The sequence below is a fragment of the Musa acuminata genome, chromosome BXJ1-8, assembly GCF_036884655.1.
Source record: "Musa acuminata AAA Group cultivar baxijiao chromosome BXJ1-8, Cavendish_Baxijiao_AAA, whole genome shotgun sequence".
Taxonomy (NCBI): Eukaryota; Viridiplantae; Streptophyta; class Magnoliopsida; order Zingiberales; family Musaceae; genus Musa; species Musa acuminata.
Genome location: NC_088334.1, coordinates 23,156,163 through 23,183,872, shown reverse-complemented (window position 1 = coordinate 23,183,872; position 27,710 = coordinate 23,156,163). Strand labels below are relative to the sequence as shown.

General features: G+C 41.1%; 1 protein-coding gene across 1 annotated transcript; it reads left to right on the top strand.

The window, feature by feature from the left end:
- The first annotated feature begins 451 nt into the window (after positions 1-451).
- LOC135589047 (transcription factor bHLH75-like) lies at positions 452-2,894 on the top strand. Its single transcript, XM_065081360.1, has 6 exons — positions 452-874; positions 944-1,063; positions 1,195-1,260; positions 1,354-1,422; positions 1,520-1,597; positions 2,492-2,894. Exons 1-6 carry the CDS (start codon positions 479-481, stop codon positions 2,582-2,584), a joined length of 822 nt encoding a protein of 273 aa, XP_064937432.1. The 5' UTR covers positions 452-478; the 3' UTR covers positions 2,585-2,894.
- The last annotated feature ends 24,816 nt before the right edge of the window (positions 2,895-27,710 follow it).

Sequence of the window (27,710 nt, the reverse complement as noted above, 5' to 3'; positions counted from 1 at the left end):
TAAACCTTGCTCCAAGGCAGTAGAGCTATTATGATATCATGATAAGTTGAATTATAGTGATAAAAAACACTGAATGGTTGAGTACATCTTTATTTGCTATCACTTTGATGACTCCATCTAAATCATACGTTATAATCATTTGAGATCGAGATTTTGAATGACAGCAACTTATCAATATGTAGCGATTTACTTGTTGGAGGCAGGTGGTCGGTCTTCTGCAATCATTCTACTGCCTCTACTTTCCACTGTGGCATCCCAGCAATCACTGTCCTGCACCCATCCACATATGACCATTATAATGTATGAATCCGATAGTTGTGGATATGCTTTGCGAGATGGGCCCACAAGAACCCAGTCACCCAAGCTGGAAACGCCACGTACGCTTCAGAAAACCACGGCAGGCGACCTTTAAAGGGCCAGCCTTCCCTCCTCCTCCATCGATTCTCACGATCTCTTTTGCTTCCTCCATTCTGAATCCATGGGGGAGTTTGCTGAGGGATTCGATTGCCTCGTGCCCTACCTCCGTTTCATGGAAATGGATCCCAACTTGGAGCTGACGAGGCAGCTCGCAGAGCTAAATGACTCCGTCACGGAGAAGCCAAGCCTGGGATTGACGGATTACTCCGGCGATTACTACTTACTCGACCACCCTGTGTTCTCGGTGCCGTTTATTGATGACTTGTTCAGCTTGTTGCCTGTAGAGTGTCAAGTGCCAATTCCGGAGCCGCAGCCTGTCACAGGCTCTTTTGCAGAGCAGACTCACGGAGACAGAAAAAGGAAGACGATGACATCACCTCATGCAAGATACGGGAACTATTCGGACGCCTTCTTAGAGGCTGGCAGGGCACAAGCTAAGACGAAGAAGCAGAAGAATGTATGTTTAATCGCACAATCTTGTGTTTGTTAGCTAATTGTTTGCTGATGTTGTGTACTTCGATTGCAGGGTGCAGAAAGTGGGGATAGAGGCCAAAGCAATTCAAGGGAAGTCGAGAAGCCCAAGGAGGTGGTTCATGTGAGGGCAAGAAGTGGCCAAGCCACTGATAGCCACAGCCTAGCTGAGCGGGTAAGGAAGTTGTACGGGTACACTCAATAGATCCTGCTTCCTGAGTAGAATAATGCATAGTTATGTGTTTCTGAAAGATTTAACTGGATATAGCTTTCTGATGAGATACGACTATATTACACTGATATCAGGAGAGAAGGAAGAAGATCAATGAAAGAATGAAGCGTCTACAAAACCAGGTTCCTGGATGTCACAAGGTACTGGCTAGAACTGGTTCTTGTTCCAATAGTACAGCTACTAAGGTTCTGCTTATTTCTATTATATCCTGAGGCAACACCATGAATTTGCAGATGATGGGTATGGCACGGATGCTGGATCAGACCATTCACTACGTGCGATCACTGCAGAAGCAAGTCGAGGCAAGCGATTTCTCACCCTCTTCTCAGAAATCCATTGTTTTGCTTTTTAATCTTTTGCAGCTTTTACCTACAATTCTACTTCTTGGTGTTGATACAGTTTCTCTCGATGGAACTATCGGTTGCTAGCTATTTCTACGACTGCAGCTTGGGCGTGGAGGCTCCTGCAGCAACAGAGGTGACTCTTAGCAAGAGAGAACCCGAAATCTAGCTACAGAGTCTTCATGTGCAATGTTGTTATGTGAGGCATAGGAGCATGGACAAACCCTTGTCCTTATGCTGCCCAGATTAATAAAAAAGCATAGTAAGAAAACTGTTATGCTTCAGGAAATTTGGCAAAAACACAATTGAAGGTTGGAGAGGACAAGATTCTGACAGTCTTGTCATTTTTCAACTACATAAAGAATCCTATGCAGAAGGATTTCGACTGTCCCTCACATTAAGGTGATCGACAGCAATCACTGAATGCAAATTAATGGACTTACCAGTGTCGTGGGCCTTCACAACATGATAACCTTATCTGAGAGGTCACTGTTAAATCTTAGATTTGTGTTACATGATCACCTTATCTGTACATGAAGTGGAACGGATACAACACATTCTTTTATGGCCCCACAAACACCATTTAAGAGATAGGGGCCCCGCATGGACAGTGATCAATCATGCTTTATGGACTGAATTTGTACATGGAGAATTACTTACAATCATACCACGTACGGTGTGATCCCAACTCCAAAACAAAAGGCTGCCAGAAGATGCATCTAAAATTGTATGGAGGATTTAGAACAGGCATCAACGACACTTCTTCTATTTCCCCACTTTTGCAATGCTTTATTCTAGAAAGCATAGTTTTAAAAGCATAGATCTGAGGGGTTATAAATATTACGAGACGGAGTCCAATCAAAGAAGGGATGGGGCAATAAAGTTCCCCATCCTGTTTTGCATTTTATTAAGAGATGAATCCGATCTTTGATGTACATGGATACGCATGGTGATGATTGATGTACCTATGTTTATGACTAGAGTGAGGTGAATCATTGAAGGGATCATTCCTTTGTTTTCGTGTTTGCAGGCAGATAAAGCACAGAAAGGGCAAGAGGTAGAGAGACTGCGGATGGAGGGGTATGGGGATCGCACCAGCTTCCACTCATCGGTGCCCTTTTGACCCAGCTTTCGGGTCTTTGGTGCTTCATCATGTCCATGGCCACATACACCGCCCCAGATCCAGTCCAAGAATTGTGTTCCCCGTAACCCATGCATGGCACACGTGCACACATGACCCATATATATTTCCCTGCGCACATGTGTGGGGGCTCCCAGAAAAAACACAGACAACACCCAAACTGTTCTGTTCACTTTTTTCATGTACTCCTCTTCGTTTTCTTTTTCCCTTCTGTCATGTATCCAGAATTTCTTTGTTGTCATCCTTTAATAATATGCTGGTAATAACATGGACTAGTGTAACTATTTGATGATGATCCCATTTCTTTTTGAGTATAGAGGGGCATGACTGTGAACCTGGACCTACCAAATGAATGAATCATCTGAAGCCAGAACCAATCCGTGAAGGCTGCGACTCAGGTCAAAGCGTGTTAACATAATACCTCGTTCTACACAAAGTGCCATCCAGGCTGCGACTCAGGTCAAAGCGTGTTAACATAATACCTCGTTCTACACAAAGTGCCATCCAAAACTGAGGTCTCCATCAGTCATGGGCGCCTCACAGGGATGTCTTCCTTCACAGGAGGCAAACTTGCAAAGGCACCCTTCCATTGTCACATGTGCTGTGGGAAGAGCTACTCTGTGTCGTCCATACCGTCCTCGGCCATCTCCGTGGACTACAGGCCCTTAAACGGGACGGTGTTTGCTCAAATCATGTTGTCTGTCCTGCTACCTAAGAATCGTGTCTCATCATGGTCATGCTCCTGATAATCTGAGTTATACAACGATCGACCCCAGCTAGCGCTTAAATATCCCAATTTTAGTTGCTGATCATGAGTGAGATGTTAAAATGAGAGTTTGACGGCTGGCGATGGCGACAATTGGATGATCCACCGTTATTTTGTGCAAGAGATGAAATCCTTCACATCAGAAAACAGGAGCCGCAAATGGCAACTTAAACACGTAACAGGAAAGCTAGGACTGCACGGTCATCATCTAAATGACAAGAGACATAATCGCGCGAACGCAATTCAATTCTAACATGTATTTCTTGGGGAAATGTGCATCGTAAATCCAGGTGCCATCCATCGGTGGGCATTGCACATGGATAGAGCAGTTGCCCATTCAAGTTGGATAAGCCATAGGCAGTGCTTCAAACTAATTTTGGCTCTAATATAAGTATGAGAAATCTATTAGAGATGAGAATGTGTGAACCATGGAAGAAGAAACATTTTTGTCCCTTATGTATAATAAATCAAGTTACGTTTCATCAAGCAAACAAATGCGCTCAACCATCATGATCCCAACAGGTAGTTTGGTGGGCAGCTAAGAGTACAACAATTGCGAATTGGATGATTCCAAGCATTAAATACCACAGGTCGGATGGAAGTATATCCAAACTGAGTTGTGGCTAGTGTTTATTTATCAGAATAGATCTACGTCGAAAACTGCGAATTAGATTACAACAAAGAAACTTTGATTCATTCATCTGCTTTGTTCAGATCTATCACTATGTCTAATTGAGCTTCTCTTCACCAGAAAAGTCCAAAACCATCGTGTTTTCAGCTATAGTCTTTGCATGATCCAGCAGGACGACCGAGGGCTGCGAGAACGACCTCCATGAATTTGGCTAACGCCAAACCCTAGACGGCACGGATCGGATGAAAAATAATTCAGATGGTGAGCTATCATTGACAAGAAATTTAGGTTAGTGAATGTGTTCCTTTCAGCAGACGAGGGATGGAGAGGCCTCGGTGGCAGCCAAATGCATTGCACAATAGGGTGGAGGGGGCCTGGTACTGGAGAATGAAAGGTTGGTTTGTGGAAGAGGAAAACTCGCCATGGTCCCTTTGGTAAACGAGTCGAGCGTGGTGGGGAACATCCGACCCATGCAGTGGGGACAATGACAAGTGATCACCCCCTTTGGATGTGTCCTTCTAAACCCATCTCCTACCCTTTTGAGAGGTGGAATGGCACACATGAACCAGGGATGGGCAGCTATGGTCCAATATAGTGAGCTACAGGGATCAAGTCCATTGGAAATGAGTAGGATTTGGCTTCTGTGGAGGTTGGCTGGGGATGCATAATGGGTAAGTTCGAAGGCATTACCAGATCGATGTGTTCTTTCGTGGTGGTGAGTGGTTGCAGGTGAGTAATCATTGATCGGTTCCAGATGATCGGAAGCACGATAGTTTCTGATGACAAGCTTGCAGTCGATCTTGTCATAATAATGCTACTAGTTTAATTATTCTGGAACTATCAAGAGAATAGTTCAATTAAACTAGGCTATTTAAACTAGATAGATTATGACAAGTCATAAATAGGAATGCAGTCAGACTTATGAGAGCATAAAGTTAAATTACGATAGGAGCAGCAGATTAGTAGTGGTAGATGAGTTAGAGTCCGATTTATTTTATTAATGAAGTCTTTAATTTTTTGAGTTATTATTTTATTAAATGTTTATCTTTTTTTAATATTTTTTTTCAACAAAGTTGTATCAAAGTAGTGATATTTTTATTTGTGATGACAAGTAGTAGTATAGATAGGATCTTTGTTATTAACCTTCTCGATTTTTAGAGGAGATGACTATTTGACGTGAAGCATGAAAAATGATAACTTGATTTAGATATCAAAATTTATGTGAGATTATTGAAGAAAGATATAATATAACCGGTGATAAGGTATATTTTGGGTCCACGCCACGTCACGAGCGATGCCACGTAGCGCTGCAGCCAGGTAAGCAAGAGGGGCACCCCCACGCGTCGAGCCAGGGACTGTATCAAGGCGTGGCTCGACACGTCCCATCCCGGAAAGCTCAGGACAGTGCCGCATGGTGCCATTCCATGCGTCCCGGAGTGACGACCGCACAAAGGTACTATCTCACCTCCCGAGGATCGGTTGCTACGCCCGCGTACAACCGACCCTCATACAATAGCATAAAAGCACCTGGCCGGGACCCGGCCAGGAGAGGGAGGAAGAAAAAAACTCAAACCCGCCACTGACTTGATCGTCGGAGGGACCAAAGTCGGGAAACACCTGACGACGGTCTTTTTTGCAGGAAAGCTATCATCACATGCTAGAAGGCGCTGATCAAATCCCTGTTGTCGACGCTCAAAGTAGAGTTCGATCGGTCTCGAAACCCGACTCAACCGACCAGAGCCTCTCAACATTGCCTAGTGGACCAGGCCGTGCTAACTGTATCAACCATGGCATATCGATCCATCAATATTTTTGGCGCTAGAAGGAGGGCCATTGTAACATCCCCCATTTTTACAAAATTTAGTAAAATATTTGTTTATAAAAATAAGGATTATTTAATAATTATTTAATATTAAATAATATTATATTAAAAGTTTATGGCTAGGGACCTAAGAGTAAATATTAGAAGTTTGATATAATTTATGAAAGATTCAGATTTAAATTAAAAAAATAAACAAAATAATAATGGACATGTGTCAATAGCTAACCTAAGGGTGCCACTTATATTTTCTCTAAAGATGACACCTAGCCCCTTTCATGCATGCATGACACATTGCAACTTTTACATTAGTCAAAACCCAAATAATTAGATGAAAGGTTAAAGAAAACAAACATGAAGAGTTGCAGCCAACGTGAGTTTGAGAAAAGAAGAAGAAGAAGAAGAAGAACAAGAAGAAGAGCTTGAGGTTTTTCATCAATTTTCCCATATTTGGGATTCAAATCATTTTAAGACAAGTGTTCTAACCCCATCCCATAGTAACCTTAATCTCTGTTTCTATTTTTATTCTATAAAATTTGAAAGATTTCAACTGAGAACCAGACCTTCTTTCGTTTTGATATAAAGCTATGAATCTGTAATTTTTCGGTAATCTAACCTCTATATAATGTTTCGGTCATAACATTTTGTAATAAAATCTGATTTAGACAAGACCTATTCCATTTGAAAGTAGACAAAAAAATCTTTATTTTGATATTGAGATCGAATGATTTGAAGTTTAAATGCCTACTAAGACTTCTGTTTAAATTAACCCTACAGATTGTATAAAATAGGGACTGAAATTTCTGACCTCTTGTTGCTTAACTACTTATAACTTTCTGCTGTGAACTCAGATTCATACAAAGTATGATTTATTCGAAGTTAGACTCAAAATTCTTTCTGTATATGGCTGATTTGAAATTTTTGGAGTACAATTGCTAATTGATAAATCTGCTTTCATTGACCCTATGGATTCAATAAAACAGAGCTAATATTTTCAGACCTTTTGCTACGAAATTATTAGTAACTCCCTGTTGTAAATTCCAATTCTTGTTAAACTTGATTTATCTAAAACTAGATTGAAAAAGATTTCTAATGACACCTATTTTGTATCAATTGGAGCATAAATGGTTATCCAAATAGTTCATACAATGTCCCTATCAAATTCTGCCAGAATCGAGCTTTGGTCGATTTCGGCTTTCATTGTTTCTTCTCTTTTGAAATCGATTTGGGCAAACACTCTTCAGTTACACTTTACATTATTACCTTAAATTCCTGTATACTTTTGTCCTTTATTTATTTGTACATCTGCAGCTATTATCTAAAGTTCATGTTTGCATCGTAATGATTCGGCACATACATCCCATTGTTCCGCATTTGCTTTCGATATGTGCCTCTTCTAGTTTCATTTCTTTGGACATTGAATTCATCTAACTTTCTTATTTCAATTGAGCCATATATGATTTCTTGAAATCCTTGTATACTCTTGCTTTTGTTTTCTTTTAAATCTGAATACATTTGTGAAAGATTATGTTTGTATCGTATTGACTCGAAAGGCATATGTACAATTCGTTGTTCCGCATGTGCTTCCAATATATGCTAATTTTATTATTCATACTGTCCCTTTGTACTCTGGTGTTTGTAGGATAAATGTAAACCTTTGCCAGAAATGGTAAAGGGAGTTATGCTTAGAGCCCGCGAAGCTCTACCGGCCCCCTATGACTTCACTCAGACGTGGGTGGATGGAGCCCCCAGACGTGGGAGACTTATGTTTGTTGGTCATTCAGAAATGGATGGACCATATTATGTTATGATCCCACTTCACCTTCTATGTGTTTGATATGATATCCAAAGCTTTGGCTATGTTTCTATGCATGCTTTGGATAAGAATGAAATGAATGCATCGTCATGTGACATTTGAGCTTCTATTCATGTTTTGTTCTTTGATATATTTCCGAAATGTTATAAGTCTTTATTATACCTTGAAAACTACCATATGTCATCGATATGCTTCTTATGCTAATGATATGCTCCAATTACCTTTCCTCGATTGTATGAACAAAACGTGCTTCGAACGATACGACATTGTAATTCTGCATTCAAACAAAACATGCTACTGTTTCATCTTGTATCTCTGCTTTGTATTTCGATACCTTATTTGTTTGAAACCTGTCCTCTTTGTTATGGATATGTTAGTCATTTGCTGAGCTTTATATGCTCCCCCCGTTGCTATATAAATTTTTCAGGATAGCTTATCGCTCGCTAAAATATGTAAATTGGGTTGAGGTAGTGGAAGACTAAAAGATTTTGGGGCAAATATTTTATACTTGATAGGTTGATGTTGTATAAGTTCTTTTTGGGTGTAATGAAATATCAATGACAAATCTAGATTGATGTATCTTGTAAATATTTGAAAAGTACCTCTTACATCAGGATTTTGGAAATGTTAAGTTTAAACTGTGTACTGATATAAACATGTAGTACATGTTAGTTTTGTGATTGTATTAATTGCCACGCTTATGGATTTATGATATAGTTATGGTTTAGTTAAGTTGCTTTTGGATTTTAAAGAATTATCTAGTGACATGATTATGATTATAAACTGCACAGGTTTTGTTAATTATGGATTGTAGAGGTGAATGACTTGAATATTTTTCTTAGTGACCTCAAATGTGTGATTGGATCCTGGATTGTTTGTTGAATTATAATTTTATCAATCTTGAGTTAGGTTCACACCTCCTAAATGAAAATTAAATTCGAGAGGGGCGTGATCAGAGTGGTATCAGAGCATGGTTTGAGGATCACTGAAATATTTGATATGTTGACGCGTAAAATATATTGAGGTCTAGTGAACTATAGTGATTGGTGAAAATTTTCTTTGATGCATTTTAAGAATCTAGAATGACGAGGACATTTAGTCCTCCTACTTCATCTGCTTTTGATTAATTAAGTGTGATAAAAGTGTTGATCGGGGATATTAAATCAGAGTGACATAGTAGAAGCGTGGTGAACCTAATATATTGGTGGCAAAAAAAAATAGATGATGCGATTGGAGAAAATATTTGATGTACGAAATTGTTCTAATGATCAAAAGAATTTCTAGAGATCAAGGACAAGAATAGCAAGGACAAGTTTACCAAAAAAAAAAAATATTAGAAATGAATTAGAATGTGATAACAAGAGGGTCAAGACATCATCGATTTAAAAAGGGAAGTCACCACAAAAGATTTAATCCTACATACGATATGAGTTAAATTATGAAATAAGTTTGTAATTGTAGGTGACTAGAGCCTATTTTATTTATGAAAATTTGGATCATAAAATAAAAGACTACCCTTTGGATAAGAAGAAAGAATCACTACCTCATAAATCATTAGCCCATGTCAGAGTGTATGTAATCACGGAATATGATTCTAAAGCTTTTGAATTAGTGGTCGAAGGTAATATTCATTTTTCTAAAAGAATGCAAATATTTGTTTAACCATGTGTCTCATCTATGATTTAATTCGTAATATTTTGCTTATCACATGGGCATTCAACCTGCACCACTGGATTATATGCTATATGTAAATACGGCTATTGGGGATTGTTTGATAACAAACTCAATCTGGTCAACTTATTTGATTTCTATTAGAGAACACGAACTTCTTGCTGATTTGGTTCTCCTAGATATTTGGAGTTTTAATATTATACTAAGTATGGATTGACTATCTTCCAATCATACCAGTATACTAGATCACTTTTTGCATACTAGATCATTCCATCTTTTATTTTGAGAGTATTGAGCATGATTTACCTCCCTGCCTGATGTATTTTCAGATGACTTGCTTGGTTTACCTCCAGATAGAGAGGGTGAATTTACTATTGATTTGGTCCCTGAGACAACCCCAATATCTAAGCCTCTTTACAGAATGACACCACTCGAGCTAGAGGAATTGAAAAAGCAACTACAAGAACTATTAAATAAGGGTTTCATTCGACCCAATGTTTCACCATGGGGTGCTCCGGTGCTATTAGTTAAGAAGAATGATGGAACATTAAGGCTTTGTATTGATTATAGACAATTGAATCAGGTGACCATCAAAAACAAGTATCCCCTACCTAGAATTGATGATTTGTTTGATCAATTGCAAGGTGCATAAGTATTCTCCAAGATTGATTTAAGGTCAGGTTACTATCAGTTGAAGATCATGAAGGAGGATATTCCAAAAACAGCTTTTAGATCTCGATATGGTTACTATGAATTATTAGTGATGCCTTTTGGTTTAACTAATGCCCCTGCAACTTTTATGGAACTGATGAATATGATATTTCAGCCATTTTTGGATGATTGTGTGATTGTATTCATTGATGACATATTAGTACATTCAAGGAGTAATCAGGAGTATGAGGAACACTTGAGAAATATATTATCCATACTAAGAGAAAAGAAGTTGTATGCAAAGTTCAGCAAATGTGAATTTTGGTTGAATGAAATTGCTTTCTTAGGCCATGTGATTTTAGGGAAGGGTATATCTGTTGATCCAAAGAAAGTGGAAGCTGTTGTTAAGTGGGAAGTACCAACAAACGTGACAGAAGTTAGATGCTTCTTGGGCATGGCAGGTTATTATAGGAGATTTGTGGGGGGATTTTCTCGAATCGCTCAACCTCTCACCAAACTCACTCAAAAGAATATGAAATTTGTATGGGGTGATGATTGTGAGCAAAGTTTTCAAGAGTTAAAAAGGAGATTGACTAGTGCCCCTACTCTCACTATTCCAAGTGGTGATGAGGGATTTATGGTTTACACTAATGCCTCAAGAAAGGGCCTTGGATGTGTTTTGATGCAAGAAGAGAAAGTGATTGCTTATGCTTCTAGACAACTAACGAGTTATGAACTGAATTATCCAACTCATGATTTAGAATTGGCAACAATTATTTTTGCTCTAAAGATTTGGAGGCATTACTTGTATAGGCGAACATTTGAAATCTTTACTGATCATAAGAGTTTAAAGTATATTTTTACTCAAAAAGAGTTAAACATGAGGCAGCGGAGATGGATAGAACTTCTAAAGGATTATGATTGTACCATTCATTATCACCCGGGTAAAGCTAATGTTGTAGCATAGGCCCTTAGTAGAAAATCTACAAGTTTTATGGTGACTTTGGTTGTGAAGCAATGAAAGTTATTAGAAGAGAATTATGATTTAAAGGGCAAGACTCAATGATATTAATGGCCTCCATCCAAGTGCAATCTGATCTCATTCAACAAATTAAAGGAGGACAACTACGAGATTGACGCTTGATCTGCTTAAGGAATGAAGTAGAAAAGGGATTGAAACTGAATTTTCGAGTTTCAGAAGATGGTCTATTGAGATTTGGGAATAGAATATATGTTCCAAATGACTCAGATATCAAAAATCAAATCCTGAGGGATGGTCATAATTCAAAGTACACCATGCATCCTGGTAGCACTAAGATGTATAGAGATCTCCAAAGTCATTATTGGTGGGAAGACATGAAGAAGGAGATTGCAATATATGTTTCAAAGTGTTTGACTTGTCAGCAAATCAAAGTAGAACACCAAAGACTTGGAGGTTTGTTGCACCCTTTAGATATTCCTAAATGGAAATGGGAATGTATTACCATGGACTTTATTTTAGGACTACCCCGAACTTCTAGAAAGCATGATGCTATTTGGGTTATCATTGATAGGTTAACGAAATCTGCACATTTTCTACCGATCAATATGACTTATTCTCTTGATAGGCTTGCAGATTTATATATAAATGAAATAGTAAGACTTCATGGTGTTCCAAAGGAGATAATCTCTGACAGAGACTCCAGATTTCTATCTAGATTTTGGAGAAGGTTATAGGAATCTATTAGTACTAAAGTCAAGTTTAGTAGTGCTTATCACCCTCAAACTGATGGTTAATCAGAAAGAATCATTCAAACACTTGAGGATTTGCTTTGAGCCTATGTTATGGATTGGAAAGGTGAATGAGATAAAGATATCTCTCTTATTGAGTTCACTTACAATAATAGTTTTCATTTAAGTATTCAAATGGCTCCTTATGAAGCTTTATAGGGGCGAAAGTGCAAGACACCTATATGTTGGGAAGAAATTGGCGACGAAAAGTTATTAGCACTAGAAAAAGTATAAGAGACTACTGAGAAAATTCAACTTATAAGAAAAAGGTTAAAGACTGCTCAGAGTCGTCAAAAGAGTTATGCTGATAACAGAAGACGAAATATTGAGTTTCAAATCGGGGATTTTGTATTCCTAAAGGTCTCCCCTTCTAAAGACATTGCAAGATTTGGGAAGAAAGGAAAGTTAAGCCCAAGATTTATTGGACCTTTTGAGATTCTTGAGAGGGTTGGTTCTGTCGCTTATAGGATTGCCTTGCCACCATCATTGTGCCATATCCATAATATATTTCGTGTTCAAATGATCAGAAAGTATATACCTGATCCCACTCATATTATTAAGTATGAGCCGATGGTGATTAATAAAGACTTGTCTTATGTGGAAGAGCCCACTCAGATTGTTGATAAAAAAAAGAAAAGATATTGAGGAATCGGGTTATCCCTTTAGTTAAATTGATCTGGAGATATCATTCTGGAGAGAAAACAACTTGGGAGCTTAAGGAACAAATGATGAAAGCTTATCCTCATCTTTTCGTCGAATGAGGTATGATAAATTTAGAGGACTAAATTTTTCTTTAAGGAGGGGAGAGTGTAACATCCCCCATTTTTAGAAAATTTAGTAAAATATTTGTTTATAAAAATAAGGATTATTTAATAATTATTTTATATTAAATGATATTATATTAAAAGTTTATGGCTAGGGACCTAAGAGTAAATATTAGAAGTTTGATATAATTTATGAAAGATTCAGATTTAAGTTAAAAAATAAAAAAAAAAATAATGGACATGTGTCACTAGCTAACCTAAGGGTGCCACTTATCTTTTCTCTAAAGATGACACCTAGCCCCTTTCATGCATGCATGACACATTGCAACTTTTGCATTAGCCAAAACTCAAATAATTAGATGAAAGGTTAAAGAAAACAAACCTGAAGAGTTGCAGCCAACGTGAGTTTGAGAAAAGAAGAAGAAGAAGAAGAAGAAGAAGAAGAAGAAGAAGAGCTATTTGGGATACAAATCATTTTAAGGCAAGTATTCTAACCCCATCCCACAGTAACCTTAATCTCTGTTTCCATTTTTATTCTGCAAAATTTGAAAGATTTCAACTGAGAACCAGACCTTCTTTCGTTTTGATATAAAGCTATGAATCTGTAATTTTTCGGTAATCTGACCTCTATACAATATTTCGATCATAACATTTTGTAATAAACTCTGATTTAAACAAGACCTATTCCATTTGAAAGTAGACAAAAAAATATTTATTTTGATACTAAGATCGAATGATTTGGAGTTTAAATGCCTACTAAGACTTCTGTTTAAATTAACCCTACAGATTCTGTAAAATAGGGACTGAAATTTCTGACCTCTTGTTGCTTAACTACTTATAACTTTCTGCTGTGAACTCAGATTCATAGAAAGTATAATTTATTCGAAGCTAGACTCAAAATTCTTTCTGTATATGGCTGATTTGAAATTTTTGGAGTACAATTGCTAATTAATACATCTACTTTCATCGACCCTATGGATTCAGTAAAACAGAGCTAATATTTTTAGACCTTTTGCTACAAAATTATCTGTAACTCCCTGTTGTAAATTCTAATTCATGTTAAACTTGATTTACCTAAAACTAGATTGATAAAGCTTTCTAATGACACCTATTTTGTATAAATTGGAGCATAAATGGTTATCCAAATAGTTCATACAATGTCCCTATCAAATTCTGCCAGAATCGAGCTTTGGTCAATTTCGGCTTTCATCGTTTCTTCTCTTTTGAAATCGATTTGGGCAAACACTCTTTAGTTACACTTTACATTATTACTTTAAATTCTTGTATACTTTTGTCCTTTATTTATTTGTACATTTGCAGCTATCATCTAAAGTTCATGTTTGCATCGTAATGATTCGGCATGTGCCTCTTCCAGTTTCATTTCTTTGGACATTAAATTCATCTAACTTTCTTATTTCAATTGAGCCATATGTGATTTCTTAAAATCCTTGTATACTCTTACTTTTGTTTTCTTTTAAATCTGAATACATTTGTGAAAGATTATGTTTGTATCGTATTGACTCGAAAGGCATATGTACAATTCGTTGTTCCGTATGTGCTTCCAATATATACTAATTTCATTATTCATATTGTCCCTTTGTACTCTGGTGTTTGTGGGATAAATGTAAACCTTTGCCAGAAATGGTAAAGGGAGTTATGCTTAGAGCCCGCGATGCTCTGCCGGCCCCTTATGACTTCACTTAGACGTGGGTGGATGGAGCTCCTAGACGTGGGAGACTTATGTTTGTTGGTCATTCAGAAATGGATGGACCATATTATGTTATGATCCCACTTCACCTTCTATGTGTTTGATATGATATCCAAAGCTTTGGCTATGTTTCTATACATGCTTTGGATAAGAATGAAATGAATGCATCGTCATGTGACATTTGAGCTTCTATTTATGTTTTGTTCTTTGATATATTTTTGAAATGTTATAAGTCTTTGTTATACCTTAAAAACTACCATATGTCATCGATATGCTCATTATGCTAATGATATGCTCCAATTACCTTTCCTCGATTGTATGAACAAAACGTGCTTCGAACGATACGACATTGTAATTTTGCATTCAAACAAAACATGCTACTGTTTCATCTTGTATCTCTGCTTTGTATTTCGATACCTTATTTGTTTGAAACTTGTCCTCTTTGCTATGGATATGTTAGTCATTTACTGAGCTTTATATGCTCACCCCGTTGCTATATAAATTTTTCAGGATAGCTTATCGCTCGCTAAAATATGTAAATTGGGTTGAGGCAGTGGAAGAGTAGAAGATTTTGGGGCAAATATTTTGTACTTGATAGGTTGATGTTGTATAAGTTCTTTTTGGGTGTAATGAAATATCAATGAGAAATCTAGATTGATGTATCTTGTAAATATTTGAAAAGTACCTCTTACGTTAGGATTTTGGAAATGTTAAGTTTAAACTGTATACTGATATAAACATGTAGTACATGTTGGTTTTGTGATTGTATTAATTGCCACGCTTATGGATTTATGATATAGTTATGGTTTAGTTAAATTGCTTTTGGATTTTAAAGAATCATCTAGTGACATGATGTATGATTATAAACTGCACAGGTTTTGTTAATTGTGGATTGTAGAGGTGAATGACTTGAATATTTTTCTTAGTGACCTCAAATGTGTGATTGGATCCTGGATTGTTTGTTGAATTATAATTTTATCAATCTTGAGTTAGGTTCACACCTCCTGAATGAAAATTAAATTCGACAGGGGCGTGACAGCCATGTCGTAGGAGCATCTCACAGGAGCTCTCCCCGAGGGAGAACCATCAATCGGTCACCCCTTTGCCAGACCCGGAGATCGGCCCCTCCCCACCCTCGAGGATGGGGGAATCCTGGCTTCCATGCCAGATCGATACTGGCGCTTGTTTAACGACCCGAGGTTGTCACCCCCCGGACTCACCACAGGACCCTCGGCCGTGTCGTCCGAGGCTTTCCTCAACCTGACCAAACAAGTACAAGTAATGGTGGGGATGATGCAGACTCTTATTCCACTCATCCCCTAGATCTTACAGCTGATGACTACCCCGACCGACCCTACCCGGCAAAGGCCGGCCAGGGAGCAAGTCGGTACAGGAGAAGCTCGAGATAGAATGGTAGATCTAAGAGGTCTGCCCGAGCAGAGTGCACCTGTGCCCTACCAAGTCACACCACCCCGCCCTGAGCTTGACACCATATCGTCCGACTTGGTGGATGACTTGTTCAGGATGCAACTATCCTAGGTAAACCATCGCTTGGACGAGTTCCAGCGAGAGCTTCAGAAATCGCGGAGCGAGCCGAATGAGGGCAGCTCGGGCGGATCCCCCTTTGTTCAAGAAATACAAGAAAAGCCTATACCCCTTAACTTTAGGCTGCCAGCTTTGGAAACGTAAGATGGCGGCTCTGACCCTATGGAGCATGTCGTCGCATTTCGGGCTCAGATGGCTCTCTATGGCACTTCCGATGCATTAATGTGTCGGGCATTCCCGACCAGCTTCAGGGGACCAGCACGCACGTGGTTCTGTCGATTGCGCCAGTCGTCCATCTCATCCTTTGATCAGCTCGCTAGGGAGTTCGAGCAAAACTTCCTCGCTAGCGTGCGGCCCAGGCCTCCTATGGCCACCCTGCTCATGCTATCCCAGCGCTAGGACAAGATGCTTTCCCAGTTTGTGGCACGTTTCGCCACAAAAGTATAGGGATTTCCGAACGCTCACCCCTCTATGATCATGCAAGCATTCCTAATGGGGTTGAAGCCTTCAAGATTCTTCTGGTCGCTAATCGAGAAGCCGCCAACAACCATTCCCGAGATGCTTCAGCGCGCCAACCAATACGTCACCGCCGAAGCACTGGTAGCAGGAAGGCACATGGACGGAAAGAGGTCAAGGGCTAAACAGTCCCGAAATACTACCTCAGCAGCCCCAGCACAAACCCGCCGAAAGCCTAACTGACCCGAGTTGCTGCTCCCAAGGCCACTGCCTCTCCCGCTGAACACATCTCGCACCGAGGTCTTCCTCCAAATCAGGGAGAAGGGTCTTTTGCGACAACCCAACCCCATGAAAGCTACTCACAAAAACCGATCAAAATATTGCAAGTTCCATCGAGACCACGGCCACGACACGGAAGACTATCATGACCTATAGAACCAAATCGAGGACCTGATCCAAAGAGGCCACCTCGGTCACTATCTCAAGGAACCCCGGGAAGCAACTCCACGTCCGAAAGGGCCCATCGAATGACAGATCGATGTCATCTATGGAGGACCAGCGGCCAGCGGCAATAGCTCGACAACAAGAAAGGCCTATGCTCAGAGCACGGTCAAGAAATGCCTCTGATCCAAGCTCAAGCCCGAAATCACTTTCGGAGCCGAAGAAGTTGAGCGCTCCCATCACAATGATGTGTTGGTGATTTCCATTTGGATCGCCAATGCTTGGGTCAAAAGAGTAATGGTTGACACCTAGAGCTCGCCTGACATGCTATACCTCGACGCCTTCAAAAAGCTTGGCCTAACCATGGAGGACCTCACTCCCATGAACTCGATGCTCACCGGATTCACTGGGGACTCCATCTCCCCACTCGGCACCACCACACTCCCCGTCACCATCGGGGAAGAACCAAGGACCAAGACGACCATGACTACCTTCATGGTAGTCGACCTACCTTCGGCCTACAACGTCATCCTTGGCCGCCTGATGCTCAATAAACTGAAAGCGGTAGTCTCTACCTACCATCGGGCCATCAAATTTCCAACTTCAGTAGGGATCGGGGAATCATGAAGCGATCCAGGAGAATCAAGGTGATGCTACCTTGCAACAGTTGCTCTCTCAAGGAGGTCACGCCCCCAAGACCAGGATCCCCGAGAAGGAGCCTTGACACCAGAACACCTTGAACCCTCGGAGCAACTCACCAAGGTGCCTTTGAAAAGGAACCAACTTGATCTGACCGTAAAAATCGGGATGGCTCAACCTGAAGAAAATCAGCTCCAGCTAATCAATTTCCTAAGAAGAAATACAGACGTATTCGCATGGTCCTCCAAGGAAATGCTGGGGATTGACTAGGAAGTGGCCCAACACCAACTCAACATCGACCCTGGGGCTAGGCCAGTAAAGCAAAGGCCGAGGAAGTTCGCTCCAGACCGACAGAAGGTGATTTCTGATGAGGTTGACCACCTCAAAGAGGCAGGGTTTATTACCAAGGTAAAGTACCCTCGATGGCTGTCAAATGTAGTCCTTGTTAAAAAAACCCAATGGGAACTAGCGGATGTGCGTTGACTATACCGATCTCAATTGAGCATGCCCCAAAGATTGCTATCCACTTCCAAGGATAGACCAGCTAGTTGACGCCACAACAGGCTATGAACTCCTTACATTTATGGATGCATTTTCGGGTTACAACCAAATTCGAATGGCATCAAAATATCAAGAGAACACCGCCTTCATTACCGAGGAGGAGTATACTGCTACAAATTTAATGCCCTTCGGCCTGAAAAATGCTGGGGCAACTTACCAAAGAATGGTCGATGACCTATTTAAACACCAGCTCAGGAGGAACATGGAAGTATATGTGGACGACATGATCATAAAAAGCAGAACCACAAACGCACACCTAGTCGACCTAGCAGAAACCTTCCAAACACTTAGACGATTCAACATGCGCTTGAATCCCGCAAAGTGTGTCTTCGGGGTTAACTCAGGAAAATTCTTGGTTTCATCATCCACTAGAGAGGGATAGATGCCAACCCAGAGAAGGTTCGAGCCATAACCGAGATGCATCCGCCCCGCTCGATCAAGGAGGTAGAGCGCCTTGCCAGAAAGCTAGTGACACTAGCAGATTCGTGTCATGATCAAGCAACAAGTGCCTCCCCTTCTTTCGGGCCCTGCGATAGGCCGACAGCTTCACATGGACCCCAGAATGTGAAGAAGCCTTCAAAAGATTGAAGGCATGCCTCGTCCGCTTGCCCCGACTCATCTCCCTAGAGCCAGGAGAAACCCTTGGTCTTTACTTGGTAGCCTCAGCACAAGCGGTCAGCTTGGTATTAGTTTGGGAAACGTCACCTACACAACAACCTATCTACTATGTCAGCCACATCCTCGACCGGCTCGAAGTGTGGTATTCCCTTATCGAAATGCTGACCCTTGCACTAATAAAGACGACCCGAAAGCTTCGACCCTACTTCCTAGCTCACACGATCAAAGTCATCACCGACCAGCCACTACGACAAATCCTGTCCAATTTCGACACATTAGGTCGAATACTGTGGTGGTCGGTTGAGCTCGGCGATTTCGACATTCAGTTTTCTCCTAGAACCGCCATCAAAGCTCAAGTACTGGCCAATTTCATCTCCGAGCTAACCCCTCAAGATCATATAGTTGAACAGGAAAACAACAGTCACACGTGGACCCTACATGTGGACGGCTCGACCACCGCCGAGGTCGCCAGGATCGGACTTATCCTCAAGGGCCCAACCGGAGAAACCTATGAAAGATCGCTCCGGTTATAATTCCAAGCCACCAACAATGAGGCCGAGTACGAAGCACTACTCCATGGCCTACGCCTCGCCTTGGAGATGCAGGTGGTCGACCTAGAAGTGTTCAGCAATTCCCAGCTGGTAACAGGACATGTCAATGGGAACTACGAAGCCTGAGGCTTGACCATGGTGTTATACCTGGCAGAAGCACAATGGCTCGCCCGTCTCTTCAATCGTCTCTCAGTCACTTGAAAACCTTGAGCTCAGAACATATAGGCCGATGCTCTAGCTAAGTTGGCCTCCACCCGCAGCCTGGAAGCTACCCTAACAACCGAGTCCATAATGGCACCAACAGTACCGTCCCACGACATCACTGAAACTCAAGTCTCACCGAATTGGATGGAAGAAATCCTTCGCTTCATGAAAGATGGGACGAAGCCCGACGATCCAGTAGCCGTGAGATGACTGAGGCGCACCCAAGCCTAGTACTACATAGTTGGTGGAAAACTATACTCCAGAGGGTTTTCTCAACCTCTCCTACGCTGCCTCGCACTGCCAGAAGCCGAAACGGTCCTCGCCGAACTCCACGAGGGGATTTGTGGGGAGCACATCGGAGGATGAACCTTAGCCTTCAAGACTCTCAAACAAGGTTACTATTGGCCGACCATGCGTCAGGACGCCGCATCGTATGAACAACAATGCTAATAGTGTTAGAGACATGCCCGACTACAACACTAGTCAGTGGTCCCTCTCACCCCGATGGAGGCGGCTTGGCCTTTCGCCCAATGGGGACTTGACCTCCTCGGAACTTTTCCTCCGGCTTCGGGACAATGATGCTTCGTCATAGTGGGGGTCGACTACTTCACAAAATGGGTCGAAGCCGAACCTTTGGTCTCCATCACTGAGAAACATGTTCGAAGCTTCACGTGGAAAAACATTATCAGTCGGTTCGGGATCCCGAGAGCTATCATCACTAACAATGGAGCTCAATTCAACAACACCAAGTTCAGGGCCTATTGCCAATCGTATGGGATATAGTTGAAGTTCAACTCGGTGGCACACCCCCAAACTAACGGCCAGACTGAAGTAATGAATCGGGCGATCCTGGAGGGCCTCAAGAAGAGGATCACGTGTGTACACGGAACCTGGGCGGACGAGCTCCCTAGTGTCCTATGGGCGATGTGAACAACGCCAAAAGCTGCCTCAGGAGAGTCTCCTTTTAGCCTCACGTTCGGAACCGAAGCAGTCCTTCCACCCGAGATAGTGTTCCCAACCTTGCGCACCTCCGACTACAAACAAGCAGATTCCGAGGAAGGCCTACGAGCAAACCTAGATCTCCTCGAAGAAAGACTAGCTGAGGCGCACCTACATACCTTGGCGTACAAGAAGGCTATAGCTCGGATATACAACCGTAAGGTTCACCCGCGACCAATCAAGGTCAGGGACCTTGTCCTTCGAAAGGCAGAAGTAAGCGACCCGACCCGAGCAAGGGGGAAACTCGCACCCAACTGGAAAGGCCCTTATCGAGTCTACGATGTGGTCCGAGAAGGGACCTACCAACTCGAAACTATGGAAGGGAGTCCTCTGCCAAGGACATGGAATGCAGCAAATCTAAAAAAGTTCTACTCGTAAAAGAAGTAGGTCGAGACTCTTAAAAGACGTGTCATTAAAAAGCATGTGCGTCCATTGTTAGAAAAGACAGTCAGAATTCCAAAACAAGAATTTTGCTATTAAATAAGGAAGCACATATGGCGGTCGGGCAACACAATTCCAAAAATCAACCCGACCGAAACCAAGAAAAAGAAAATACAAGTCCTTAGCTTGGAGGAGGAGTTTCGGGCCCATCGTCGAAGGTGATGCTTGCCGGCATATCGATAGACTAATCCGCTGGATGATCGGCAAAAGGGTCCGACTCTAGTTCCAATTCCGGATGCCCCGCCCGAACACGAGCACAGGCCACCCGGTATCCGAACTCGTAGGTCACCCATCCCGACCTCACCATGCCACACTCGAACCCAGCAGATGCCTTGTACTCGGCAATCACCCTCTCTATCTTCTTAGGCAGCGCCAACTGGTCCTCCTTCAGAGCCTCCTCGGCAGCCCAAGCCGAAGACCTGGCAGACTCAACATCATGCGAGAGGGTTTGCAATTCGTCGTCCAGCATCCAAGCGCGAGACTGACTTTCCTCCAGCTCGACTTTTAGACGGCTCACTACGATAAAAGTAAGACATATGTTGAGATAAGTGTGCAGGATTAACTATGATAAAAGTAAGACATGCAGCAGGAGTTACGCCGGAGTCAAGACAAAGATCATGTTGGGAGTTCGAGAGTTCGACAGAAGTTCGGACAGTCGTCGGAGGTTCTATAGGAACAGATCCAAGAAGTCTATAAGCTTGCTAAAGAAGCTTGTCGGAACTCGCCAAGTGGATCGTCGCAAGTCCAGGAGTTTGCCGGAAGTTTTCAGGAGCATCACCGAGGGTTCATCGGATGATCGACGGAAGTTCGCCGGAAGCTCGCCGGAAGAAGCGATTGACGCATCGGAGCAAGTTGCAGTAAATGTCTTAGGGAATATCATAGTTAGCACAATGATTAAGTTGGAAATGGGTGGTGATCCCATTAACTTAATCTTGGAGCAATTGGGTCCCTGAAAAACCTAAATTGGGCCGAATGGAACAACCCATTCAGACCCTGATTTCTGCCAGGCGATTGAACCGCCCAAGGCAGGAGGTTGCACCGCCTGAGCTCAGTCTCCGAGCGAGACTGGGAGGTGCAACCGCTCCAGCCAGGCGGTGGCACCGCCTGGGCTCAGTCTCCGAGCGAGACTGGGCAGTGCAACCTCCCCTGACAAGAGGTGGCACCGCCTGATCTCGGTCTTCAAGCTCTGCCAGGCGGTGCAACCGCCTCAGTCAGGAGGTGCAACCGCCCTTGACAGGAGGTGGCACCGCCCAGAAACTCAGTCTTCGAGCTCTGCCAGGCGGTGCAACCGCTCCAGTTAGGAGGTGCAACCGCCTGATCCCGGAATTCCGGGAATTGACAATTTTGAGCTCCAAATTTGAACTGGGTTAGGGCCTATAAATACCCAACCCATTCAGCACTGAAAGGGCATGAACTTACACCGAAATCTTGATCTTTTTCTGTGATTCTTAGAGCTCAAAATTGTTGTAAAGGCCAAAAGTTCTTCTCCCTCTTTTCTTCCAAGTTCCGAGTTGTAAAGAGAGGAGAGAAAATTCTGTAAAGGTTGTCTCCTAAGCCCGTCAAAAGGAGTGAAACTGTAAAAGGGTGGTTGGCCTTCGCCTATTGAAGGAAGGCCTCTAGTTGACGTCGGTAACCTCGTCGGTGGAGGTAGCCAAAAGTGGAGTAGGTCAAGATTGACCGAACCACTCTAAATCTTGGTTTGCATTTACTTTGAGCATCTTATCTTTACTGCAAACCTCCTCAATAGCTTACTGCCTTTTGTGTTTTTACGAACGAGTTTCAAAGTTCAGTGCTTTCCGAATCGGGGTTTAAGACGTAAATCAGTTTTATCGTACGAACGTCGTATTTTAGTTTGCGCTTACATTCTGATTTCCATTATAACTGCAAACTGCCTTTATATCTTTGCTTTAACTGTATCTCGCCTTATCTCAAGTTAAAGTGGTTTATGAATTAGCTTTTATACCGAAGTAGCTCTTATCGTATGAACATCGTATTTCAGTTTGCACTTATATTCTGATTTACATCATAACTGCAAACTGCATTCATATCTTTGCTGCATCTCTCCTAGTCAAAAGTTGAAGTGATTTACGAATCGATTTTCTTACCAAAATCACTTCTATCGAACGAACGTAGTTTTCGATTTTAATCGCAGAAGGTTTTCCGCTGCACTAATTCACCCCCCCCACCCCCCCCCCCTCTCTTAGTGCTCTTGATCCTAACACCCAGCAGATGCCTTGTACTCGGCAATCGCCCTCTCTATCTTCTCAGGCAGCGCCAACCGCTCCTCCTTCAGAGCCTCCTCGGCAGCCCAAGCCGAAGACCTAGCAAACTCAACATCATGCGAGAGGGTTTGCAATTCGTCGTCCAGCATCCAAGCGCGAGACTGACTTTCCTCTAGCTCGGCTTTTAGACGGCTCACTTCTCCATCCAAAGCCGAGGCATGCTGCTCAACCGCGACCACGACCTCTGGACCGAACGAACTCCTTAACTCCTGGTTCTCTGTTAGGACTCTAACTTGGAGAGTTCTAATTGAGAGGGACATTCATGTAAAATCTACCTAAGCTGACCCTATTAAAGAGGTGAAGAGGTCGGCTAGAGTTAGGAGGTTGTTTTCTTAGAGAAGAATAAGGAGTTGTAAAGGAATAGGAGTCTTGAGTAGGAGTCCTATTAGGAGTTGGTTAGAAGTAGGAGTCTTGAGTAGGAGTCCTATTAGGAGTTAGGGTTTAGAAGCCCTATAAATAGTCATGTATTTCTCCCCTTTTCATAAGCAATAGATGAATCTTTTCTGTAGCCTTTGAGCAGCAACTTGGAGGGAGGAACCCCTATAGAGTTCCAAGGAGGCCGATCCCCTAAAGAGATCAACCCCAAGTTTAGAATCTGCAAGGGTTCTAACACCTGGTATTAGAGTAGCGTTCTTGGCATCTCACTGCCCTTCCATAGATATCCATCAACCCTCCACAACCACGCAAAGCAATTCCCACAATTGCTTAAAAGATCGTCACCAAATTCCGTTGTCATCTCCACCACCACGGATCATCCTTTGATCTTCCCGTGAATTACAACAGGTTCTGATTTTCTACCTTACTGCTACTGTAATTTAGTTATCCTTATTTGAAAATCTCAAAAATATTATTCTTATATTGCTGCATAAACTTTTCGTCATAAAGTTTTCATCTCTACGACGAAAGATACATTGCAGAATTCCAACCATATAGCACCGTCTATTTGATCTTGCTACTGTGTTTTTTCTATCAAAATCTTTATGAAACTTTTATAACATCTTTGACATTTCCTAACAATAGATTTCATTTAGTTTTGTCAAAAAATTCTTAATATAAACTATTAATATTTTACGTCTAATCTGTAATACTTTAAAATCTTAATATAAACTATTAACAATAGATCTACTTTAATGTCATCTCGCTTAATCTCAAGTTAAAGTAATTTTAGAATCGGCTTTCACATCGAAATCGTTTTTATCGAACGAACGCAGCTTTCGTTTTAATCGCTGAAAAATTTTTGCTGCACTAATTCACCCCCCCCCCCTCTTAGTGCTCTTGATCCTAACAATTGGTATCAGAGCTCGGTTAACTCTCAAATGGATTAAAACCCAAGAGAGATGGCTTATGCTGGAAACCAAGAGGGCCATTCTATTACACGTCCACCCATGTTTAATGGGACGGACTACACCAATTGGAAGACCCGAATGAGGATCTTTCTTATTTCTATGGACTTTGAACTTTGGAATCTTGTCGAGAATGGTTTTTCGAAGTCTTCTCTTCCAATGATCGATTGGAATGATTTGGAGAAGAAGGCTTTCGCTCTTAATGCAAAGGCTATGAATGCCTTATTTTGTGCACTTGATAAAAACGAGTTTAATCGTGTTTCGATTTGTGAAACCGCATTTGATATTTGGCACACACTCGAAGTGACTCATGAAGGCACAAGTAGAGTGAAAGAGTCAAAAATCAATCTTTTGTTACACTCTTTTGAACTTTTCCGGATGAAACCGAGTGAGACTATTGGCGATATGTTTACCCGTTTTACGGATGTCGTCAATGGTCTAAAAGGACTCGGAAAAAGTTTTTCAGATTTTGAGCTCGTAAATAAGATTCTAAGATCCCTTCCTAAGAGTTGGGATCCTAAAGTCACTGCTATTCAAGAGGCGAAAGATCTAAACAACTTCCCTCTTGAAGAACTAATTGGGTTATTAATGACCTACGAGATGACTTGCAAAGCTCATGAAGAGCAAGAAGACATCATTCCAAAGAACAGGAAGGATATAGCACTTAGAACTTTGGAAGACCACTTGAAAGAAAACTCAAGTGATGAGGACTGTGACGATGACTTGGCACTTCTAACAAGAAAATTTAAAAAATTCATTAAAAGAAACAAGTTTAAGAATGACACTAAAAATAAACTTGAACCCAAGAAGGACCAAGTTATTTGCTATGAGTGCAAAAAGCCGGGACACTACAAGAGTGATTGTCCCCAAGTCAAAAAGAGAACAACAAAGAAGAAGGCGCTCAAAGCAACATGGGATGATTCGAGCGCGTCCGAAGAAGAGGAGTCTAACACCGAGCAAGTTGCTCATTATGCCTTAATGGCCATCGGAGAGGAGGTAACAAATTTATTAGATGCAGATTTATCTTTCGATGAATTATTAAATGCCTTCCATGACTTATTTGATGAATGCAAGATTATCAATAGAAAATATAAATTGCTAAAAAAGGAGCATGATAGTCTTACTTGTGATTTTGATAAGTTAAAAACTGAATATCATGATAGTTTAGATCCATGCATCAAATGCCATGATCTAAAAACTCTCCAAAAAGAAAACTTACTACTTAAAGACACCTTGAAGAAATTCGAGGTTGGTAGCAAGTCATTAAACATGATCCTTGCAAACAAGGGTGACGTTCCAAAAAGGAGTGGAATTGGATTAGTGAGAAGTTCTCACCAAAATCCAACCACCTTCATAAAAGGCCCCATCTTACATGTTCAACACCAAACCAAATGCAACTTTTGTTGCAAACTTGGACACAATACGCACTATTGTCCATTCAAGAAAATTAGTCCAAACAAATTGATTTGGGTTCCTAAAGGAACCATGATAAATTCTATGCAACATGATAGACAATGTAGATCTATCTTTGAGGCGCCCAAAAGCAAATGGGTACCTAAAAATCATCCTTTCTTGTAGAAACCCACACCATCGCAAGCTAGGAGCAAGAGATGGTACCTTGATAGTGGATGCTCAAGGCATATGACCGGAGATCCATCTCAATTCTCTAAGCTCACTAGCATAGACGAAGGCTATGTCACCTTCGGAGACAACAACAAGGGTAAAATCATTGGCAAAGGAACCATAGGTAACAAATCCAACTTCTTTATTGAAGATGTTTTGTTAGTTGATGGTTTAAAACATAACCTCTTGAGCATTAGTCAATTATGTGATAAAGGATGCATTGTCAAATTCGAATCTAATGCTTGTATCATTGAAAAACCACATAAAAACATGTCTATGATTGCATTAAAACAAAATAACTTATACACTATTGACATCAATGATTTGTGTAATGAAATATGTTTTTCAATTTTGAATGAGGATGCTTGGCTATGACATAGAAGATTAGGTCATGCTAGCATGAAACTAATCACTCAAATATCATCTAAAGAACTTGTAAGAGGAATTCCTCATATCAAGTTCATCAAAGATAATGTATGTGATGCTTGCCAATTAGGTAAACAAATTAAGGGTAGTTTCAAAACTAAGAATCAAATAAGCACCTCTAGGCCCTTACAATTGATCCATATGGACTTGTTCGGACCAATCTCTACATCGAGTCTAGGAGGTAGCAAATACGCCTTTGTCATTGTTGATGACTATAGCAGATATACATGGACCTACTTCTTAAAACAGAAAAATGAATGCTTTAGATATTTTACCAAGTTTTGTAAACTTGTTCAAAATGAGAAGGGTTCTATGATTTCGTCAATTAGAAGTGATCATGGTGGAGAATTTCAAAACCATGATTTCCAAGAATTCTGTGAACTCAATGGATACAACCATAATTTCTCTACTCCAAGAAATCCTCAACAAAATGGGGTAGTAAAAAGAAAAAATCGAAATTTACAAGAAATGGCAAGAACCATGTTGAATGAATATAGCCTACCCAAATACTTTTGGGCCGAAGTCATAAACACTGCATGCTATATTTTGAATAGAGTTCTAGTAAGACCCTTACTCACCAAAACTCCTTATGAGTTATGGAATAACAAAAAACCCAATGTTTCATATTTTAAAGTCTTTGGGTGTAAGTGTTTTATCTTGAATGAAAAGGATAACTTAGGAAAATTTGATGCTAAATCCGATGAAGGAATCTTTCTTGGTTATTCTTCGGTTTCTAAAGCTTTTCGTATCTTCAATAAAAGAACTTTAATTATTGAAGAATCCATTCATGTTGTTTTCAATGAGATTTACAAAATTAGAAAAATGATCTTGATGATGATGTTAATGAAACCCCATCTCTAACTAGCAACTTGGATGCATCCACTTCCCAGATTTCTTTACCCAAGGATTGGAAGTATGTAGATGCTCATCCTAAGGAGCTAATCTTAGGAGACACATCAAAGGGGGTTCAAACACGATTTTCTCTTAAAAAGTTTTGCGCCAACGTCGCTTTTCTCTCCCAAATTGAACCCAAATGTGTTGATGAAGCCATGAAAGATGATTCATGGATTATCGCAATGCAAGATGAATTGAATCAATTTGAGAGAAATGAGGTGTGGACGCTTGTTCCTAGGCCAAATGACCATTTAGTTATTGGTACTAAATGGGTCTTTAGAAACAAGCAAGATGAAAATGGTATCATGGTTAGAAACAAGGCTAGATTAGTGGCCAAAGGTTTCAACCAAGAAGAAGGTATCGATTACGAAGAAACCTTTGCTCCTATGGCTCGATTGGAAGCCATAAGGATGCTCCTTGCCTACGCTAGTAGTAATAATTTTAAGCTATTTCAAATGGATGTTAAAAGCGTTTTTCTAAATGGCTTTA

Bases quoted from the DNA above. Each gene is read 5' to 3' on its own strand.
- LOC135589047 (XM_065081360.1), top strand. From the start codon at position 479: ATGGGGGAGTTTGCTGAGGGATTCGATTGCCTCGTGCCCTACCTCCGT. The intron at 875-943 runs GTATGTTTAATC...CTTCGATTGCAG, and splicing joins AGACGAAGAAGCAGAAGAAT to GGTGCAGAAAGTGGGGATAG. The intron at 1,423-1,519 runs GCAAGCGATTTC...GTGTTGATACAG, and splicing joins CACTGCAGAAGCAAGTCGAG to TTTCTCTCGATGGAACTATC.